Source organism: Camelina sativa, chromosome 11, assembly GCF_000633955.1.
Source record: "Camelina sativa cultivar DH55 chromosome 11, Cs, whole genome shotgun sequence".
Lineage (NCBI taxonomy): Eukaryota > Viridiplantae > Streptophyta > Magnoliopsida > Brassicales > Brassicaceae > Camelina > Camelina sativa.
The window spans coordinates 42,305,476-42,323,809 of NC_025695.1; the positions used below are offsets into that span (position 1 = coordinate 42,305,476).

The window sequence follows — 18,334 nt, forward strand, 5'->3', positions numbered from 1 at the left end:
GATTGGATTTATGTATTCAGGTGTTTTGAAGAGAAATATGAGAATAGATAGAGAATTTGAAGCTCAAATAGTTGAGCTCATTTGAATTTTACATATATAAAGGGGCATTAACTTGTAAAAAGTTAGGTCTTAATGAAACTGAAGTAAAATCTTATAAAAACATTTATCAAGAAAAATTCATTAACCATGTTTTCCTTTACTACAGTAACTGTGAGTTGTGAACCTAGTACATTAATGATTTGTGTGAGTTGCGAACCTAGTACACACTGAGGATTTGTGGTTATATATCATTACACTAAGTCACTTACGTAGAACAAAGATAATAATAATTACTTAACAATACTAGACAAAATATCTCTGAATAGTTTGGTCTACTTCAATTCTTCTCATTCAATTTCTACCTCGTTAGTTTTGAATACTTTTTAACTAATTCTTTCTCTCACAAAAGAAAATTAATTCATTTTCTGGCAACAGATCATCGTGACCAAATCATCAAACAATACTCGTTCTTGTTTATATACACAAAGGCACATTAACTTATTAAAACTTGAACCTCAAATTTAGATTGCAACATAGAACAATGAATTGGTATAGAGTGATAAGAGGACTCATTTTTTCATTTCAACCCAAATGCAGAGTGCAGGATTTCAAACAAATTATTTGTATCCTGCACACACTCTATATTTTCTTTTTGAGTTAGTAAAAAAGAAAAGTCTCATATTTTCTTTATTTTTTTCCTCTCTTCATCATTGATTCATTTCTCTACAAATATGCAACCATTTTCATTATTCTTTTTTTCTTTTTCAAAGAATATAACTCTTTTTTTAAATTTTATTTTCAAACTTCCATCAAAATCAAAACAATTTTTGACAAAAGGTAGGGCTATAAACATTGTGCACCAGATGTAGAAATTAGTAAAGAAACAAAAAAATGAAAATATCGTCACAAAACGTTACATATTCATTTTTATATCTATGTGTAGCAGTTGTTACGGGGCATGAAAATGTAACAGAACTCAACGAGACCCTGTTACCCAAATGTAGAATTGCTTACCAATGTCACAAGTGAAGGTGACCAATTTACAGCTTTCTACCCCAAGTGGGGATGCATTATTATGACTCGTTATGATATCTTCTTAGGCAAGATGCTTCACAGTTTTAGTCGTCGGTTGTCCCTTGATTCGATTTTTATTTTTTTTAATCTTGCATTCTTGCTTATTCTAGGCACATTCCCATTAAATATTTTTGAAGTTCAACTATCGATGGTTAATTGTATTGGTTCCGAACTTTGTACAATCAAGCCTCAATCAATGAATCGAAATGTTCGCACAAAAAATCAGATATATTAAAAACACATTTTTATTTTCTTCGGATACAAAGTAAATGTTTCTTATACTTGTTTTTTTTTTGTATAGAGAGTCTAACATCGTTTCGAATGTTAAATAAAAATAGTCTCGACAAAATAAAAATGAACTCACATGAAGCCTTAACATCATCCAAGGAACCCAAAAAAATCGCAACCATCTCATTAATTTCAGTTTCTGAATTCAAGGCAAATTAACATTTTATTTTAAAAACCCGTAGCAGAAATTTTACGTGATTAAGAAGTAATCCTTGAAATTTAATTAATGAAAATAATAAAAAAAAGAAATATATTTCTGTATAGTTCCCAAAAACAAAAAGATTTTTCTGAATCATTAAAAAAATATGCACTGAACTCGGAAATATTACGATAAACCGAATCTAGATGAACAAAACAGATTCGTTAATAAGATATATACTCTTTATGATTTTATCAAACATTTGGAAAAACTAATCAGTAATTACGATAATTAATTAATATCAAAATGTCGGCCATTTTTATAACTGACGTCATTTTGTTACCTTCGCGGATAAGGTATTAAATTTAATTATTCTTTTTTTCTCCTTCTTTAAAAAATCTAAAAATCAAGAAACCGAATCATCTCACCGGTGATCGAAATCGTCTTTATCACCATGGGAGGAGGAAGAGTGATGGCGACGGCAGCCAAGGTTGCTGGAATCGGAGTTACGAAAGGAGGATTCAAGGGAGCAGGAGGATTCGGTGGCTTCTCTCAGGCGTCTGAACAGTTTAGGGTTAAAACCGCAGCGGCGGCGACGGCTACGTCTAAACCGGTTTCGGCTTCGATATCAACGGCTGTGGTTCATCCTTCTGTTGAAGAAGATGGGATGGTTATGCAGAGACCGGTTTGGGACGATTGGGAATTCGCTGAGGAAGAGGAGCCGATTCCTAGGGTTGTTTTCAGCAAACCTCCTAGTCTTGAAGAGGCTAAAGAAGCTACTGAAGATCTCAAAGAAGCTATTAATATGTAAGATTTGGTTCTTTTATTCGTTTGATTTGTGGATTTTTTAGGGTTTGGTTTTTTTATCATTTCATTGTTTCTTGATTAGAATTCAAGAAATTAGAAAATGGATCTTGTGCTTATGTGTATGGTTTTATGGTTGTTAATGAATGGATTAGGGTGTATATGTCATCTCCAAATTCGTCTTCTGCGGCTATAGAAGGATCAAATGATGGTGGTTCTGTTTCTAAAATGCTGTCTGGTCTTCAATCTTCTGAGAACAGAGCTGTTGAGTCAGCTGTTCCACAGGCTGCTCTTCAAGCATTTGCTTTTCTCAGTGAAAACACGGCTGCGCAGGTATGTTGGTTTTGGACTCTTTCTTTGGTATATAACCCTTTTGAGTTGCTTTTTGTTAAGCTTAGTGCTTTTACTCTTTGACATGTTTGAGAGTCTAATTGTTTTTATTTTTTTTAACAGACTGTTGTTGCTTCCATTGCGTGTGACCCAAAAGTTTGGGATGCTGTTATGGAGAATAAGGATCTTATGAAATTTCTCAAGACCAACAATACTGGTAAAGAAAACTCAATTATAATTAGTGAATCTTTTGGTGTACATGTCTTGATGATGTAAAAGCAACTTAACAGAGACTTTTTACTATATGTCAGCTGCTTCCTCTCAAGTTGAATCTGATAATGACGACCAATCTGAACGTTCGAGCACGACCGAGTGTGAAGTTATGGAAGAAAAGCCACTAGAAATCTTGGAGATTCTGCAAGACGTGAAGCTAAAAGTGGTTAGAATGATGGAAAACGTCTCATCCTACTTTGGGGGTTTGTTTGGGTTAGGATCTGAAACAGAGGAAGGAAAAGACAAGAAGCAGACGTTGTTCAACGACCCTCGTTCTCTGTTTGGTTTAGCTGTGGTTGTTATCTTCATGGTAGTTTTAAAACGTGCTTAAGATCTCTCTTTGTTCCTGAAATTCGCCGATATAGCGGAAAAAAAACAACTACGTACTGTGATCTCTCTTTCCCTTTGCTTCGTTATCGTTTAAAACTTTTTTTCTTTTCTTGTTTGGAGTGATTTGGAACCGTCTTTGGATCTTTTCATATTATAAATAAGGAGATCCTTGCGATGTTTTATCACTTGTCTACAATATTATGAAAGCAAAAACAGATTAGTGAGAGATAACATGAATCGTTTGTTAAAAACTTTAATCTGCTGGCATTCAAAACTTCAACTATGTCTATCATTTTGGTCTGGAGGAAGTTTTTTTTCTTTTACCCTGAAGTTTCCTTAGTTTGTGCCGTAAGCCGTAGCATGAGACAAGAGAAGGTTGTGCCCGCCTCACTGTCTTATCTGGTAAAGAAGAATGTTGCTGGAGCGTTTAAACTTCATTTGCAGGACTCAAGATTTGTAAGTTGATTTAACGTCTGAATCTAAACGTGTTTAGGCAGAACAAGAGCTTTTACCTTATCTTATGTAGTTATGTTCATCTGTTGCCATTTTACCTTATAGTTCACAGACACATGGTTGACTGGAAATCTTGTTTACTAATTATGCTTATAATACGCAAATTGACAACATCTACTGCGATTCAAATGTTGACAATGTCCTCCTCAACTACCACCATTAGTCATTCAAATCAATACAACTACTAATGTGAGACATCGATCGAGCAATACAATGAATACAACAACCTAAATATAAAGAAATATATTTCTTATCCCAAAAACGCTTTGCTCTCAAATTCTTTTAGCAAGATTTGTGTCCACTTCCCAAATAAATTCGTGTATAACGAAAATTTGGTGGGGCAAGTCCATTTATTTGGTTGGAGTAAAATATAAAGAAAAGAAAAAAGTTGTCAGACCAAAACTTGGTGACCAAGGCCATTTATACAGTACCTTATATGGATCGAGGGTTTTAGCTGGACAAGATTACCAAATTCCTTCCATTAGGTTTTTTTTCTTGCTTTTCTCTAAGTACATAATTCCTATCTCATGTCTCTGCTTCTTAGCCGTCTCTCTAGGATCCGCCCAGGGAAATATGCGTCCGTGAGATCATCTCTTCTTCTTATTCTCTCTAATGGCTTCTCAACTTCCTTGCTGCAAACTCCTCCTTGTTCCATCATCCGCGCTATTCCTTGTGGAGGGGGTCTGGGTAAACTCATCGTTAGCTATGCTAATGACGGTGGTATCACTAGTTTGGAAAAGAAGGTTCCCCTGGAGTTGATAATGAAGAGAGTTACCAAAGAGATGGTAACGATCGGAGCATCTCATGGGTGGATAGCTACTTTCGATATGGAAGACGAAGTTCTGCGACTACAAGACGATCTAAACCCTGCTGCATCGGATACACATCCGAAACGTATTCCCCTGCCTTATCTTGTTACTCTGCCTCATTGCCAAACCGAGATTATCACCAACGTGTCAATGTCCAAACCTTCTCCAGAGGATGAAGACTGTATTGTTGCTGTCAAGTTCTTTGGACCTCAGCTCAGCTTTTGCAAACCCTCTCAAAGTAAACCCAAGTGGCACAACATAAGCTTCGATAACCGTTGTTTTTACTCCTCCCGTATCATCTTTTCCAAGAAAGACAACATGTTTCGTATGCTCGGATCTGGAGGCCATCTAATCGCATCATGGGATCTCCGTGAACACGAGCGCAAACCCATGCTTCAGAAGGTGCGTTATCAAAACCTTTCCGAGCTGACAGAGACCAAACGGGAGCATCTGTATTCGTGCTTCACAAGCGACCACTTGGTGGAGTCAGAATCCACGGGTGAAACTTTCTTGGTGAAATGGTACCAGAAGACTGCTCAGATCGTCGACGGTGTTGCGAAAATGAAAACAGAAGATGTATTAGTGTTCAAGCTTGACGAAGAAGGAAACGCGGTTTACACTAATGACATTGGAGATCTCTGCATGTTCCTCTCAAAATCTGAACCTTTCTGTGTCCCTTCTGCTTCTTTTCCTGGCATGGGCAGAAACAACGTCCTAATTTGGGATGTGGACGGAGACACATTTTTGCATCTGGATGATTCCTACCCCATCATTACTCATATTGGCGAACTCTCGGCTCCTTTCCACATTCCACCTCAAAATGTAAACTAGAATTTTGGAATGGAAGAGGAGTCTCGCAGTTATGCATCCACGATTATGCATAACACCAAACCTTTGGTAGAGACTCGCTCAAGTGTGACGAACTAAAAATATTGCACCGATTCACTTCTAGTTAGCGTTTTCTAAAGGAAAAAAAAAAGAAGCAACATTTATGTCTCTGCTTCTAAGACGGCTCTCGAGGCTCCGCCTTGGTAAACCTTTGTTGGTAAGATACTCGGTTATTCTTTCTAATGGCTTCTCATCATCCTCGCTGCAAACTCCTCCTTGTTCAATCGTCAGCGCTTATCCTTGTGGAGTGGATCTCGGAAAACTCATGATTATGAATGCTAATGAGCGTTACTGCACTACTTTGGAAAAGAAGGTACCCCTGGAGTTGGTGCATAGTGATCCCATGGTGACGATAGGGGCATCTCATGGCTGGGTAGCTACTTTGAAGGACGACGGAATCGTGTGTCTCCAAGATGATCTAAACCCATATGCATCATCGTATACAGACCCTAAACGCATATCTCTGCCTCCGCTTGTAACTCTGCCTCGTTGCCAAACCCAAATCGCGACCAACGTGGCCATGTCCTCATCTTCTCCGGAGGATGAAGACTGCATTGTGGCTGTCAAGTTCTTGGGACCTCAACTCAGCTTTTGTAGACCCGCTCAAAGTCGTTCCGAGTGGATCAACATCAGAATCGAAAATCCCTGCTTCTACTCCTCCCCTGTCATGTATTCCAAGCAAGATGAGATGTTTCGCATTCCCGGATCTGGAGGCCATCTCATAGGATCATGGGATCCTCGCACGCACAAGCACCAACCAAAGTTTCAGAGGTTACGATTTCAAAAGTTTCCTGAGCTGACCAAGAGCAAACGGGAGCTTTTGCTTTCCTGTTGCACGAGTGAACACTTGGTGGAGTCGCGACCCACTGGTGAAATGTTCTTGGTTAAGTTGAACAAGAAGACCACTGCCAGTGGTATGAAGAAAATGAAAACGAAATTGGTGATGGTCTTCAAGCTTGACGAAGAAGGAAACGCTCTTTACACCGAAGACATTGGAGATCTCCGCATTTTCCTTTCAAAGTCTGAACCTTTTTGTGTCCTTGCTTCTTCCTTTCCTGGCATGGGCTCTAACCGCATGGAAGTTTTGGATATCGAAGAAAGTATCTCTGTTTTTCTGTGTGGTTCTTCCATCATAAGTAAATTTTGTACCCACGGGGCACCCTACCATATCCCACCTCAAAATATAGACTAGTATAGTTTGGGAGTTTAGGAGTTTTGTCCGGTCTTTTCTCTTGGAAACTAATCTTTATATAATAAAGAAACGTGCTCATGAGCTCATCTTACACCTGTCAAAAATTACGCCACTGAAACCAAATTCTTAAGCTTATGAAAACTTAAAATGGTCCAAAGTCGAATTTGAGGTTGCATCTTGAGCCCATGCCAATAAAATTTTCACTTTGTTTTTATGTTCTTAGTACTTTTTTTTTTATTTGTAATCAAAACTCTATTAATTATCTATTTGTAATATTTTTGGAGTTGTGCAGTCCTAGCAGTTGAAACGTGACATGTACATGCTTGCTTCATACTTTCATCAAAACTGAAGATTTATTAGAAATGGCATCTATGTTTAGTGAAAAAAAGAGAGATGACGGGAAAAAACTATTAAAATAGAAAAGTAACACCATTAATAATAATAATAATAACTATTTTTATGCTGTATGATAAATTCAATGTTTGTTAATTGCCCTGCTGCATCGGATACAAATCCGAAACGTATCCCCCTGCCTTATCTTGTTAATCAATATACGATTATACGGACGTGCTAATATACATAACATCCTATACAGAAATTAGAATTGAATGGTAAATATTAAAAAGAAAATTACATACACGAGTAGAATGCAATTTTATCATCCTTGTTCACAAAAGATCTCCAAAGTCTATACCCTTCTGTGGCGAAGTTCTACAGGGGTAGACGATAATTATAAGGAAAGAAGGTTGCAGGATGTACCAGGTTGCTTTCAGCTACCAAAGCTTCTATATTTTGCTGGTTCAGTTCTTCTGGACGAAGCCTCTCAGAATCATCGATGTTGGCTGTGAAATGGAAGATCGAAATATATAGTAACTAGACAAAAACGCAATAAAATGGTCCAACTGTGCTACTATCAGGACATGCATCATTGTCTAGACAATAAAGTATAAAAATGCCGCTTCCAATATGTAAAAGGGGAACTTTGCAGTAAAGTGTCCGATATGCTAACAAGAGATAAAACGTAGAGTTGGCAGAATTCTGATGCTACAGGTTCACTGAGAAACATGAACTATAACAAAGTAAAGTAGAACAGAATGAACATTAGACTCAATACATTAATATCAAACGACCCCACACAACAAAGTAGCTTGCTAGTTCCTCCTATACCCGTCAATAAGCAATTCCAAGCTAGAGTAAAAGCATAAGCAACAATTTAATCCCGAAAAAATTGAATACATTGCTAATACACTATTGTCCAGACCTTCGCTCCGACCCTTCTTAGAAGCCTTGGAAAATATTAAAATGTCCTGAGGATTTGCCCACATATTTCTGTCCTGAGAAAATATTAACATGGTCATCATCATGTCACAGTAACTAATTTTTAGGTACCTTTCCCACATATTTCTGTCCAAACCTTTGAGGATTCCAGAGTAATCTACCTGAAAGAGATTCAACCAGATCTTAGTCATGTGTTTGTGGCTATCGTGTGCAAGCATCAGACTGCCAGAGCCTAGCCTCTAGTGGTGTAGGAAAAATAAAGGTTTAATTATACGAGTGTTGCTAGAAATTGCAGCAGAGTGAATAAAACTTGTAAACAAATTACCTTGATTCGAACCAATGGGAGTTTGATCTTCTGATCTGTTAACAGCTTTTTTTGCTGGCTTTCTCTATTAGACTTCTGACCTAACAATTTTGTAAGGATATTAGTATAGGAATTTAATGACTTGCTAAACTTAATCAAAAAGGAGGCAGGAGAGAAAAATCTCCACATGAACTATGAGAAGAAGGAATAGTTACCACTTTATCCAAGTGTTCGAGGATTGAGTTTTGATCATTGAGATCAATATCCCCTTCATCCTTTTTAAGCAATCTGCACTCTGAATATATATGTAAGCAAAGAAGTCTGCCACCACCATCCATAACATATAAGCAAAATAAACTTTACCTCTGCATATTCAAAAGGCCTCACAGATGTTAGAGGTATCTTCGTAGGACGATATTGATTTCCCTGTAAGTCATGTATTTTCACTCAGGCTTACATGCTTGATTAAAAAGGCAAAAAGCTATACATGAAGGTGTATAGATTAAGCAGTAGGAACAAAGTGAATATGAAATTTTAGATTGTTAGGTGAAGAACCTTGATTTCTAACAGAAGAACATGCTTTGGCTTTTTGAGATTCCCCATCAATAAGCGACGTTGCCACAGATGATCCTGGTTGTGTGATGTGAAAGCCCATTCCAGATACCTCCTTCAAAAGTTTAATCGCTTTTAGCTCAAAGAGGCAATGAACATTGTGCCTCACTCTTATTTAAAAGCAATAACTCCAAAAATCAAAATTTTAATGGACCTGGGGGTCGATAAGGCATTCATGCTCATGTCCCCACACAATGAAGTCGAGGAACCGTGGAAGAAAGTGCTCAATTGTTGCGTTTTTGGGGTTTGATTTCACCCTGAAAATTTAATTAACTATATTGCCTCGTTCATAAACAACAAAACCTTAACAGAGCAAGAAACAAAATTCTCTGTACAGCTCACAACACTCTTTTTCGTGTTAGTTTTTCTTCTTCAGAAGTTATTTCGCTTGGGAGGTCGTTAGAAAAGAGCAGATAAATGAAGCTTCGTTGTGATGTCAGAGCTCAGGTTTGATATGGATTTATCTTCTTAGAGCTCCATAGTTCCTTGTAAGTTCTAACCTGCATTCACAAGTTGTACTATAAAGTGAGCTTTTGATCTGAAATGTAACATAAGAACTTGCTTAAACCGGCAAATAAGCACGAAGTAACGAAACAATGAAACAATGGAAAATAGATCATGTGATTAACAAACCCGAGGCTGAGATCTGTTAAGCTTCTTCTCTATGTCTTCATCATCTTCGTCCTCGTCATCGTTTTTGCTGAGTAGCCTATGAAGTGAAGAAGAGCTTTCGTTTTTTCGACCACGTTTTGAAGTCCCAGAACCTCTACCCCTGCCTCTCTTAGTAGTAGCTGGTCTTTTACGTCCTTTGCCTTTAGTGTTCTCATCGTCCTCCTTAAATAAATATCAACACAAGAATCATGATAAGTTTAACGCAATATTTACTTCAGATGGATATATGCTTTTAAGACAAAGCAGGGACGTAACATTAGCTAGCCAGTGATGACAATCAAAGCATTCCACGTCCTTGAATCCTACCCTAAACTGGTTAAACGTAATTAAAAAAGTTACCTTTGAGACTGGCGAAAACCAAGAGAACCATCAAGAGTGGTCTGCTTCATCGCACTTGGGGCCTTACCACGGCCTCTTCCTCTGGTTGGGGCTTTAGCTCTACCGCGAGATGTATTAGCAGTCGATGAACCTCTCCGTCCTCTAGTGGCAGGCGCTAAACCAGACATCTGAGTCGTGTCTTCATCATCACTGCACGAAGCATTCGCAATGCCACTGCTTCTTTTCGTCAAATTCTGTACCAATATCAGGTAGAAATAGCATTGCGAGTAAGTGAGAGCAGGATAGAGAGGTGAGTATAAAATTCTGTGCCAATATTCTTAAGAGTGAGAATTTAAACCTCTGATGTCAATCCAGTGGGTAAGAACTGTGAGGAACCAGTGGGCCGAGTGGACCTATCTTTCAAGCGTTCCTGGGAAAACAATAATGCAAGTCAGATCGATGTTCTACTGATTCCCATTGATTTGCGGCAGTAAGTAACCAAACATTACATCTTTCTTGCCTCTAAGCACTCTCCCACTTTAAGAATCAAGTCATCTTCCTCAATTTTCTGGGCATCTGAATCCTTTGGAAGTTTACCGTGTACAAAAATGGGAAGAGATTAATCATAAACGATAATAAGGACGTGTTAGTATATATAACATCCTATACGGAAATTAGAATTGAATGGTAAATATTAAAAAGAAAATTACATACACGAGTAGAATGCTATTTTTTCCATTATTATAGTTCAGATTCTGTAGCTTGCTAGTTCCTCCTATACCCGTCAATAAGCAATTACAAGCTAGGGTAAAAGCCTATACCTCGTAAATTATTCGAAAAACAGAAGGTAAAAAGTGTAGAGAGATTGCAACATCAAGCATTGAATTGGTTTAATAAAGTTAAGGATCTTTGAAGTTCTGAACAGAATAGCAAAGGTATCAACCTCACAACTACTTTGCCTATAGTCACTATCCATCCATTAGTACACAGGATGGGTACATAGTACACAGGTCGCAGACATAGAACCTCTCATTCATTTCTAGGCATCTTTTCTCATATTATCATAGTTAAAAAACATTTCTAAAGCAAAGCCAAAAGCTCACCTAGACATGATAGCAAGTGCTTACAGATAAGAATCAAGCAACATATCATTAATTGAACTCATTCAGCTAAAACCTTAGAGAATGGGGACTTGATAAACCTTCAATAGCCATTAAACAACACTGAAAACTCCACAAATCAAGCCCCAACATTGATTCTATGCAAACAAAAACCTAAGTAAAAGATTTAAAAAAAAAAAAAAACCCGAGAATCAAAATCACGAAGTACAGTACTCCAAAAACAATGAAAGCCATTAACCATTTTAATCACTTTTAAGTTTGTTTACTTCTCTCGCACTTCCTCAGTAGCCAGTGTAGATATCGAACCCTAACCTGGTCGGATTGAAGTGAAGAGACGGAGCTCCGGTGACCGGAAACAGTGACGCGGTGAAGCTTAGATTGAGAATCCAAAATTAGGAAGACGAAACTTGTACCCAAAAACATACAAGGTCCTCCTTATTAGTTTCGGTTTATCTTTACTGTTCCCAAAACTTTCAAAAATTGAATCTCTGTTTATTTCGGTTTCCGGTCATGTTTTGGTTTTGCTTGTGATTAAAAAACAAAGTTAACATGTAAAATCAATAGTTATTTTTTAAATAATTATGATTTTAGTATATAAGACTGAAAAAAAAAAAAAAGGACGTATATAATAAGGTAGTAGTATATAGTTTTATTGATTTTTGGTCTAATCGGTTTGGTTTAGTTAATTTGAATGAATTGGTTTCGGTTCGGTTCATATAGTCGATTTTAAAACATATTTCAGTTTTGGTGTGAATAAAGATTTCGGTTACGGTTTTTTTTTCCAATCTTACAGACTGAAGTTCTCACTGGGAATGATTTACTAGGCTAAATAGAGCCAAAGAGGTTACACAAAATCAGAGATTATTGCAGGTGTTTCTGGTTCCACCCCTATTCACTAAAAATGTTGCTGCACGTGTTGTTTTTGTTATATTTTGCCATGCATATGTACACACTCTAGTTCGAGAGAGAAACTCAGTAATCACATGTATTATTGCATACGCATTTTGTCAAATTTAGTTGTTTAATGCTTATATGATTTTGATCATCCAGTGGCAGAGTAATGTTCTTAAGAATCTGGCTACAAGCCGAATTTACTGTGACAACCCGGTTTTAGAGATTTGCGTAGAGGTTTAAAAGATTTGATTTGGCCACCTATGTCTCCAAAGTGCACTTATTTTTTTGCTTAAGCGTCCTGAAAGAACTTCAGAGTTAAACATGCTTGAGCTAGAGTAGTTTCAGGATGGGTGACCTTTCGGAAATTGACTGTCGAAACAGTGCGAGTGAGGACAAAACACAGGGAAAAATGATGTGGTGATTTGTAGGGACGGTAACAAGTCTTTAAAGCCTCCCGGACATAGCAAACCGACCGTCAGATATAGATGGGCTCACGGGCCTAGTGAGAAGACGTGAGGAGCATTAAGGAGGATGATCTCATGGACTGAGATTGGACATGGGGTCCACTAAGAGGTGGCGGTCGGGGTGTTACATTTATAGTATATAAATTTATAGTATATAACTAGATTATGACCTGCGGTATACCGCGGGACAAATTTTTATTTATTTTTTTATTAATGTACTATTTTAATACTAATTTTGCTAATGTATTTTTTTTTTGTTAATTTTAGTTGTTTAGTATATAATCCACAATATACTCCACAACAATTTTTATTTAATACAATCATAATTAAATCAATTTGATTCGACATATTTTATATTGATGTTGTTAAAATAGTAAAATGAGTATTTAACACATATTGAAGTATCATATTAATAATATTTTATTTTTTTAGTATTATCAATTCAATCATGTCATGTAATATAACTCATTTGTGTTATTTTAATATGTTTAAATATTTATAATTTTAAACTTTTTATTAAGTTTAAATATATCAGTTATGAATTATAAAATTTTTAAAATTATATAATTTACTATATACGGTAAATTTACTATATATGTATGTTGAACACATACTTTTTATATTAATTGAGTAATATATGTTTGTTATTTTAAATTAGATGTAAAATTTCATGGTACAGAAATAATATCTGATGCCTAGATACTTTGCTTCTGAGACCGGTTTTTTTTATTTATTTTGAAATATCAATTTTTATAGAAAGCTTCAACTTTTTAGAGCATGGTGTAAATTTTTTTTAATAGTCCTCCATGGTCAACGGAAAAGTTGAATTAAATGAGATATTGTGGTCCCTACTATAACGGCGAGAACAAAATCATATTTGTGTGTGTATATTATCTTTTTCTATATAGAAAACACCTGCGGCCCTTTCTCTCTCCCCTCATCCTATGACCTTGTAAGCGACAAATTTTAAGAATCTTTAGAGAAACAAAAAAAAAAAGGATTAATATTGACAGATTTTAGAGACGAGGTTATGTATCGGATTAACATGAATAGTAGTTGAATACAGTGCAACATTGATAATGTAATGCAAATAACTTATTATTATTATTATAAGCTCCTTAACAAAACCTTTTTATGCTTCGTTTTTAATAAACCAAAATAGTCAAACCACCCACACGTCACGTCAGTATTTGTGTGTGACTGCCTTTTGTAACAAAATAAAAAAAAAAACGAATCTTTCCCCAAATTTTTTTTTCTTCTTCTCTCTCCATCATGATGATATGATGATGATGAAGACGATGAGGTTTTATGGCTCCAAACGAAGAGAAACGGCGAAGCTGTTGGCAGAGTTGACTCAACAAACCAAGGCCTCGCTCAAGGTCCAGAATGCGATGGAGATACGTGCGGCTGAGGATGCTCTAAGGGCGACAGATCCCTTTAGCGCACCCCTCGGAGATTAAACCAACATTACATACTTAAACATAAAACTAAACACACACAAATATAACTAAAAACCAGATTTTTTTTTTACTAACAAGTAAATACCAAACACTAGCTACTTCTTCTTAGGAATGAGCTCAAGCGCCGACGCCGGTGTCATGGGGGCATCGATCTCAGTTCTTATCGCCATCAGATTCTCCTCTCCAAGATCTGTTAAAAACATTATTTATTTGGATTATCTCCTTATGCCTCATTTAATCACATCATAGTAGCACTTTCGTTTATGATATCAATTGACAATTAATCATAGTCAAAGTGAAAACTTTGTACATGGAATTCTTTTTTTTTTTACCATAGTGATTGGTAGTACGCCTAATCTCTTTGGTATCATACACTAGTTTCTAACCCGGTGATGTTTTATTTGTTATTTTTGGGTTTCCTCTTTCATCGTCGGTTTATGTAACTTTCAATTTCAATGGCGCATGTTAATCCAAATCCAGATACATAAAACATTCGAATCAACCAAATTCGAGCAAACTGTCTCAAAATCTTTTAATATTAATCATCATTTTTTTCTCTACAAATATTCTGAAATTGAGTGGGTTTTTCTGAAAATCACAAAAAGTTTGGTGGGATTTCTGAAATTTTAAAATCTCACAGTCCCATACTCGGTAAAATTTATCAAATATATCGCCCAAACGGCGTCGTCGAGAACTATGACTCCGGCTATAGAACTCACTCCCTCTCCGAAACAAATTTCCGGCGATTTCTTGCTCCTGAGCACGGAGGTGAATCCATGGTTATCGTCTCCAGTGTTTCTCTCAAGCTCGTGTTGCCATTAATCCTGTAACTATGCTTTAATGTCTCTTAAAAAGGTGTTTTTTTTTTCTTTTTATCAATTACATTTGATTCAGCTCTGTTTCGGCTTGAATCGTCTTTGATCCGTATATGAATAATCCGTGTATATATGAAAATTCCTACTCTATCTCTGTCTTTTGATCTCTATCATTTCTCTTGGAATTTGAACTCTTGTTCTGTTGCCTTCTCCTGTAAAAGCTTGCTTGAAGAGCTAAGTAGAGTTTGAAACAATCTAGCAGAGGCTTTAGGGATCCTTGTGAGATTGTTCTTGTAGTCAATGTAGTAGATCCCAAACCGGACTGTGTATCCTGAGTTCCATTCCCAATTGTCTAGCAATGACCACACAAAATATCCTCTTACATCACATTCATCATTCCTGCAAAAGTTTACGTTTTTTTCTTTTACTCAAAGACTCTTTTGTGAAAGAATGAATCTTTTTTGCTAAGTGAAACACTTACTTACCTTATGGCAGCTGATAAGTTTGAGAGGTAGTCTCTGTGGAAGCTTATCCTCTTGTCATCTTGTAATGCTTTCTCCATGTCTATGAATGGATTGTTTTTCTCATCCATCCCTGTGATGATGGAGAAAAAATATGACTTTTTTTCTATTGATTGATGGTTTTTGAGGATAACATTTTGGGGTTTGAGATATTTACCGTTTTCTGTGATGTATACAGGTGGGTTTCCGTAGATGTCTTTGACATACACTGCTAGTTTCCTGATTCCCCATGGGACAATGTGTAGCCAGCTTGATCCTGCCTGATTCAAGTAAGTTTCTCATCAAATCACTGTTTAATTTCTTTTAGTAAACACCTTCGGTTTCTATCAGAGAAATACATACTCTTTCTCNCAGTTATGAATTATAAAATTTTTAAAATTATATAATTTACTATATACGGTAAATTTACTATATATGTATGTTGAACACATACTTTTTATATTAATTGAGTAATATATGTTTGTTATTTTAAATTAGATGTAAAATTTCATGGTACAGAAATAATATCTGATGCCTAGATACTTTGCTTCTGAGACCGGTTTTTTTTATTTATTTTGAAATATCAATTTTTATAGAAAGCTTCAACTTTTTAGAGCATGGTGTAAATTTTTTTTAATAGTCCTCCATGGTCAACGGAAAAGTTGAATTAAATGAGATATTGTGGTCCCTACTATAACGGCGAGAACAAAATCATATTTGTGTGTGTATATTATCTTTTTCTATATAGAAAACACCTGCGGCCCTTTCTCTCTCCCCTCATCCTATGACCTTGTAAGCGACAAATTTTAAGAATCTTTAGAGAAACAAAAAAAAAAAGGATTAATATTGACAGATTTTAGAGACGAGGTTATGTATCGGATTAACATGAATAGTAGTTGAATACAGTGCAACATTGATAATGTAATGCAAATAACTTATTATTATTATTATAAGCTCCTTAACAAAACCTTTTTATGCTTCGTTTTTAATAAACCAAAATAGTCAAACCACCCACACGTCACGTCAGTATTTGTGTGTGACTGCCTTTTGTAACAAAATAAAAAAAAAAACGAATCTTTCCCCAAATTTTTTTTTCTTCTTCTCTCTCCATCATGATGATATGATGATGATGAAGACGATGAGGTTTTATGGCTCCAAACGAAGAGAAACGGCGAAGCTGTTGGCAGAGTTGACTCAACAAACCAAGGCCTCGCTCAAGGTCCAGAATGCGATGGAGATACGTGCGGCTGAGGATGCTCTAAGGGCGACAGATCCCTTTAGCGCACCCCTCGGAGATTAAACCAACATTACATACTTAAACATAAAACTAAACACACACAAATATAACTAAAAACCAGATTTTTTTTTTACTAACAAGTAAATACCAAACACTAGCTACTTCTTCTTAGGAATGAGCTCAAGCGCCGACGCCGGTGTCATGGGGGCATCGATCTCAGTTCTTATCGCCATCAGATTCTCCTCTCCAAGATCTGTTAAAAACATTATTTATTTGGATTATCTCCTTATGCCTCATTTAATCACATCATAGTAGCACTTTCGTTTATGATATCAATTGACAATTAATCATAGTCAAAGTGAAAACTTTGTACATGGAATTCTTTTTTTTTTTACCATAGTGATTGGTAGTACGCCTAATCTCTTTGGTATCATACACTAGTTTCTAACCCGGTGATGTTTTATTTGTTATTTTTGGGTTTCCTCTTTCATCGTCGGTTTATGTAACTTTCAATTTCAATGGCGCATGTTAATCCAAATCCAGATACATAAAACATTCGAATCAACCAAATTCGAGCAAACTGTCTCAAAATCTTTTAATATTAATCATCATTTTTTTCTCTACAAATATTCTGAAATTGAGTGGGTTTTTCTGAAAATCACAAAAAGTTTGGTGGGATTTCTGAAATTTTAAAATCTCACAGTCCCATACTCGGTAAAATTTATCAAATATATCGCCCAAACGGCGTCGTCGAGAACTATGACTCCGGCTATAGAACTCACTCCCTCTCCGAAACAAATTTCCGGCGATTTCTTGCTCCTGAGCACGGAGGTGAATCCATGGTTATCGTCTCCAGTGTTTCTCTCAAGCTCGTGTTGCCATTAATCCTGTAACTATGCTTTAATGTCTCTTAAAAAGGTGTTTTTTTTTTCTTTTTATCAATTACATTTGATTCAGCTCTGTTTCGGCTTGAATCGTCTTTGATCCGTATATGAATAATCCGTGTATATATGAAAATTCCTACTCTATCTCTGTCTTTTGATCTCTATCATTTCTCTTGGAATTTGAACTCTTGTTCTGTTGCCTTCTCCTGTAAAAGCTTGCTTGAAGAGCTAAGTAGAGTTTGAAACAATCTAGCAGAGGCTTTAGGGATCCTTGTGAGATTGTTCTTGTAGTCAATGTAGTAGATCCCAAACCGGACTGTGTATCCTGAGTTCCATTCCCAATTGTCTAGCAATGACCACACAAAATATCCTCTTACATCACATTCATCATTCCTGCAAAAGTTTACGTTTTTTTCTTTTACTCAAAGACTCTTTTGTGAAAGAATGAATCTTTTTTGCTAAGTGAAACACTTACTTACCTTATGGCAGCTGATAAGTTTGAGAGGTAGTCTCTGTGGAAGCTTATCCTCTTGTCATCTTGTAATGCTTTCTCCATGTCTATGAATGGATTGTTTTTCTCATCCATCCCTGTGATGATGGAGAAAAAATATGACTTTTTTTCTATTGATTGATGGTTTTTGAGGATAACATTTTGGGGTTTGAGATATTTACCGTTTTCTGTGATGTATACAGGTGGGTTTCCGTAGATGTCTTTGACATACACTGCTAGTTTCCTGATTCCCCATGGGACAATGTGTAGCCAGCTTGATCCTGCCTGATTCAAGTAAGTTTCTCATCAAATCACTGTTTAATTTCTTTTAGTAAACACCTTCGGTTTCTATCAGAGAAATACATACTCTTTCTCCTATAGCTACTCCTCCACGATAAGCTACAAACAGTTAGGAGCAAACAAAGAGTAGAAAACATCAGATTAGTTCATTTAGTTTTTGTAGCAGTAATGAGAATGATATGAGAAATGGTATTGTTTCTTACAGCTTGTAATCACGGCTGCATCAGAAGAAGCATCGTGTAGAATCAGTTTCCTTATCCTAGTTCTGTCGTTCCTCGCGTATAATGTGGTGTAGTGGTTGATTCC

At 36.3% G+C, this 18,334-nt stretch overlaps 6 protein-coding genes across 8 annotated transcripts in view; 3 read left to right on the forward strand and 3 right to left on the reverse strand.

Annotated features, from left to right (window-relative positions):
• LOC104725975 lies at positions 1,871-3,462 on the forward strand. The gene is made up of 4 exons (XM_010444726.1): positions 1,871-2,347; positions 2,500-2,677; positions 2,798-2,891; positions 2,986-3,462. The coding sequence occupies exons 1-4, from the start codon at positions 1,995-1,997 to the stop codon at positions 3,276-3,278; spliced, it is 918 nt and encodes a 305-aa protein (XP_010443028.1). The 5' UTR covers positions 1,871-1,994; the 3' UTR covers positions 3,279-3,462.
• LOC104728886 lies at positions 4,258-5,430 on the forward strand. Its single transcript, XM_010447809.2, has one exon. The coding sequence runs from the start codon at positions 4,318-4,320 to the stop codon at positions 5,428-5,430; it is 1,113 nt and encodes a 370-aa protein (XP_010446111.1). The 5' UTR covers positions 4,258-4,317.
• Positions 5,591-6,679, forward strand: LOC104728887. Its single transcript, XM_010447810.1, has one exon. It carries the CDS (start codon positions 5,591-5,593, stop codon positions 6,677-6,679), a length of 1,089 nt encoding a protein of 362 aa, XP_010446112.1.
• LOC104725977 (double-strand break repair protein MRE11-like) lies at positions 7,254-11,426 on the reverse strand. Of its 3 annotated transcripts, none has more exons than XR_002034188.1 (12): positions 11,297-11,426; positions 10,373-10,446; positions 10,222-10,293; positions 9,885-10,117; positions 9,507-9,707; positions 9,028-9,373; positions 8,817-8,928; positions 8,625-8,687; positions 8,477-8,549; positions 8,283-8,362; positions 7,941-8,118; positions 7,254-7,521 (listed from the first exon to the last, which is right to left on the reverse strand). XR_002034188.1 is itself a non-coding variant. In XM_010444727.2 (6 exons), exons 1-5 carry the CDS (start codon positions 11,405-11,407, stop codon positions 9,536-9,538), a joined length of 651 nt encoding a protein of 216 aa, XP_010443029.1. In that variant the 5' UTR covers positions 11,408-11,426; the 3' UTR covers positions 8,951-9,373; positions 9,507-9,535. The 3 variants fall into 3 exon arrangements, 1 of the variants encoding a protein (XP_010443029.1); XR_002034189.1 differs by having other exon boundaries at positions 8,477-8,556; XM_010444727.2 differs by lacking the exons at positions 7,254-7,521; positions 7,941-8,118; positions 8,283-8,362; ... (1 more) ...; positions 8,625-8,687; positions 8,817-8,928 and having other exon boundaries at positions 8,951-9,373; positions 10,384-10,446.
• LOC104725978 (putative beta-glucosidase 41) lies at positions 14,666-15,485 on the reverse strand. Its single transcript, XM_010444728.1, has 4 exons — positions 15,481-15,485; positions 15,296-15,398; positions 15,103-15,211; positions 14,666-15,016 (listed from the first exon to the last, which is right to left on the reverse strand). The coding sequence occupies exons 3-4, from the start codon at positions 15,207-15,209 to the stop codon at positions 14,788-14,790; spliced, it is 336 nt and encodes a 111-aa protein (XP_010443030.1). The 5' UTR covers positions 15,210-15,211; positions 15,296-15,398; positions 15,481-15,485; the 3' UTR covers positions 14,666-14,787.
• LOC104728888 (putative beta-glucosidase 41) overlaps positions 17,281-18,334 on the reverse strand; it is a 10,698-nt gene continuing 9,644 nt past the window's right edge. Inside the window, exons 9-13 of the mRNA XM_010447811.2 lie at positions 18,232-18,334; positions 18,096-18,127; positions 17,911-18,013; positions 17,718-17,826; positions 17,281-17,631 (exon numbers count right to left, since the gene is read on the reverse strand). Of these exons, the coding sequence (XP_010446113.2) occupies positions 17,403-17,631; positions 17,718-17,826; positions 17,911-18,013; positions 18,096-18,127; positions 18,232-18,334 (576 nt within the window). The 3' untranslated portion in view covers positions 17,281-17,402. The remainder of the gene's footprint in view (positions 17,632-17,717; positions 17,827-17,910; positions 18,014-18,095; positions 18,128-18,231) is intronic.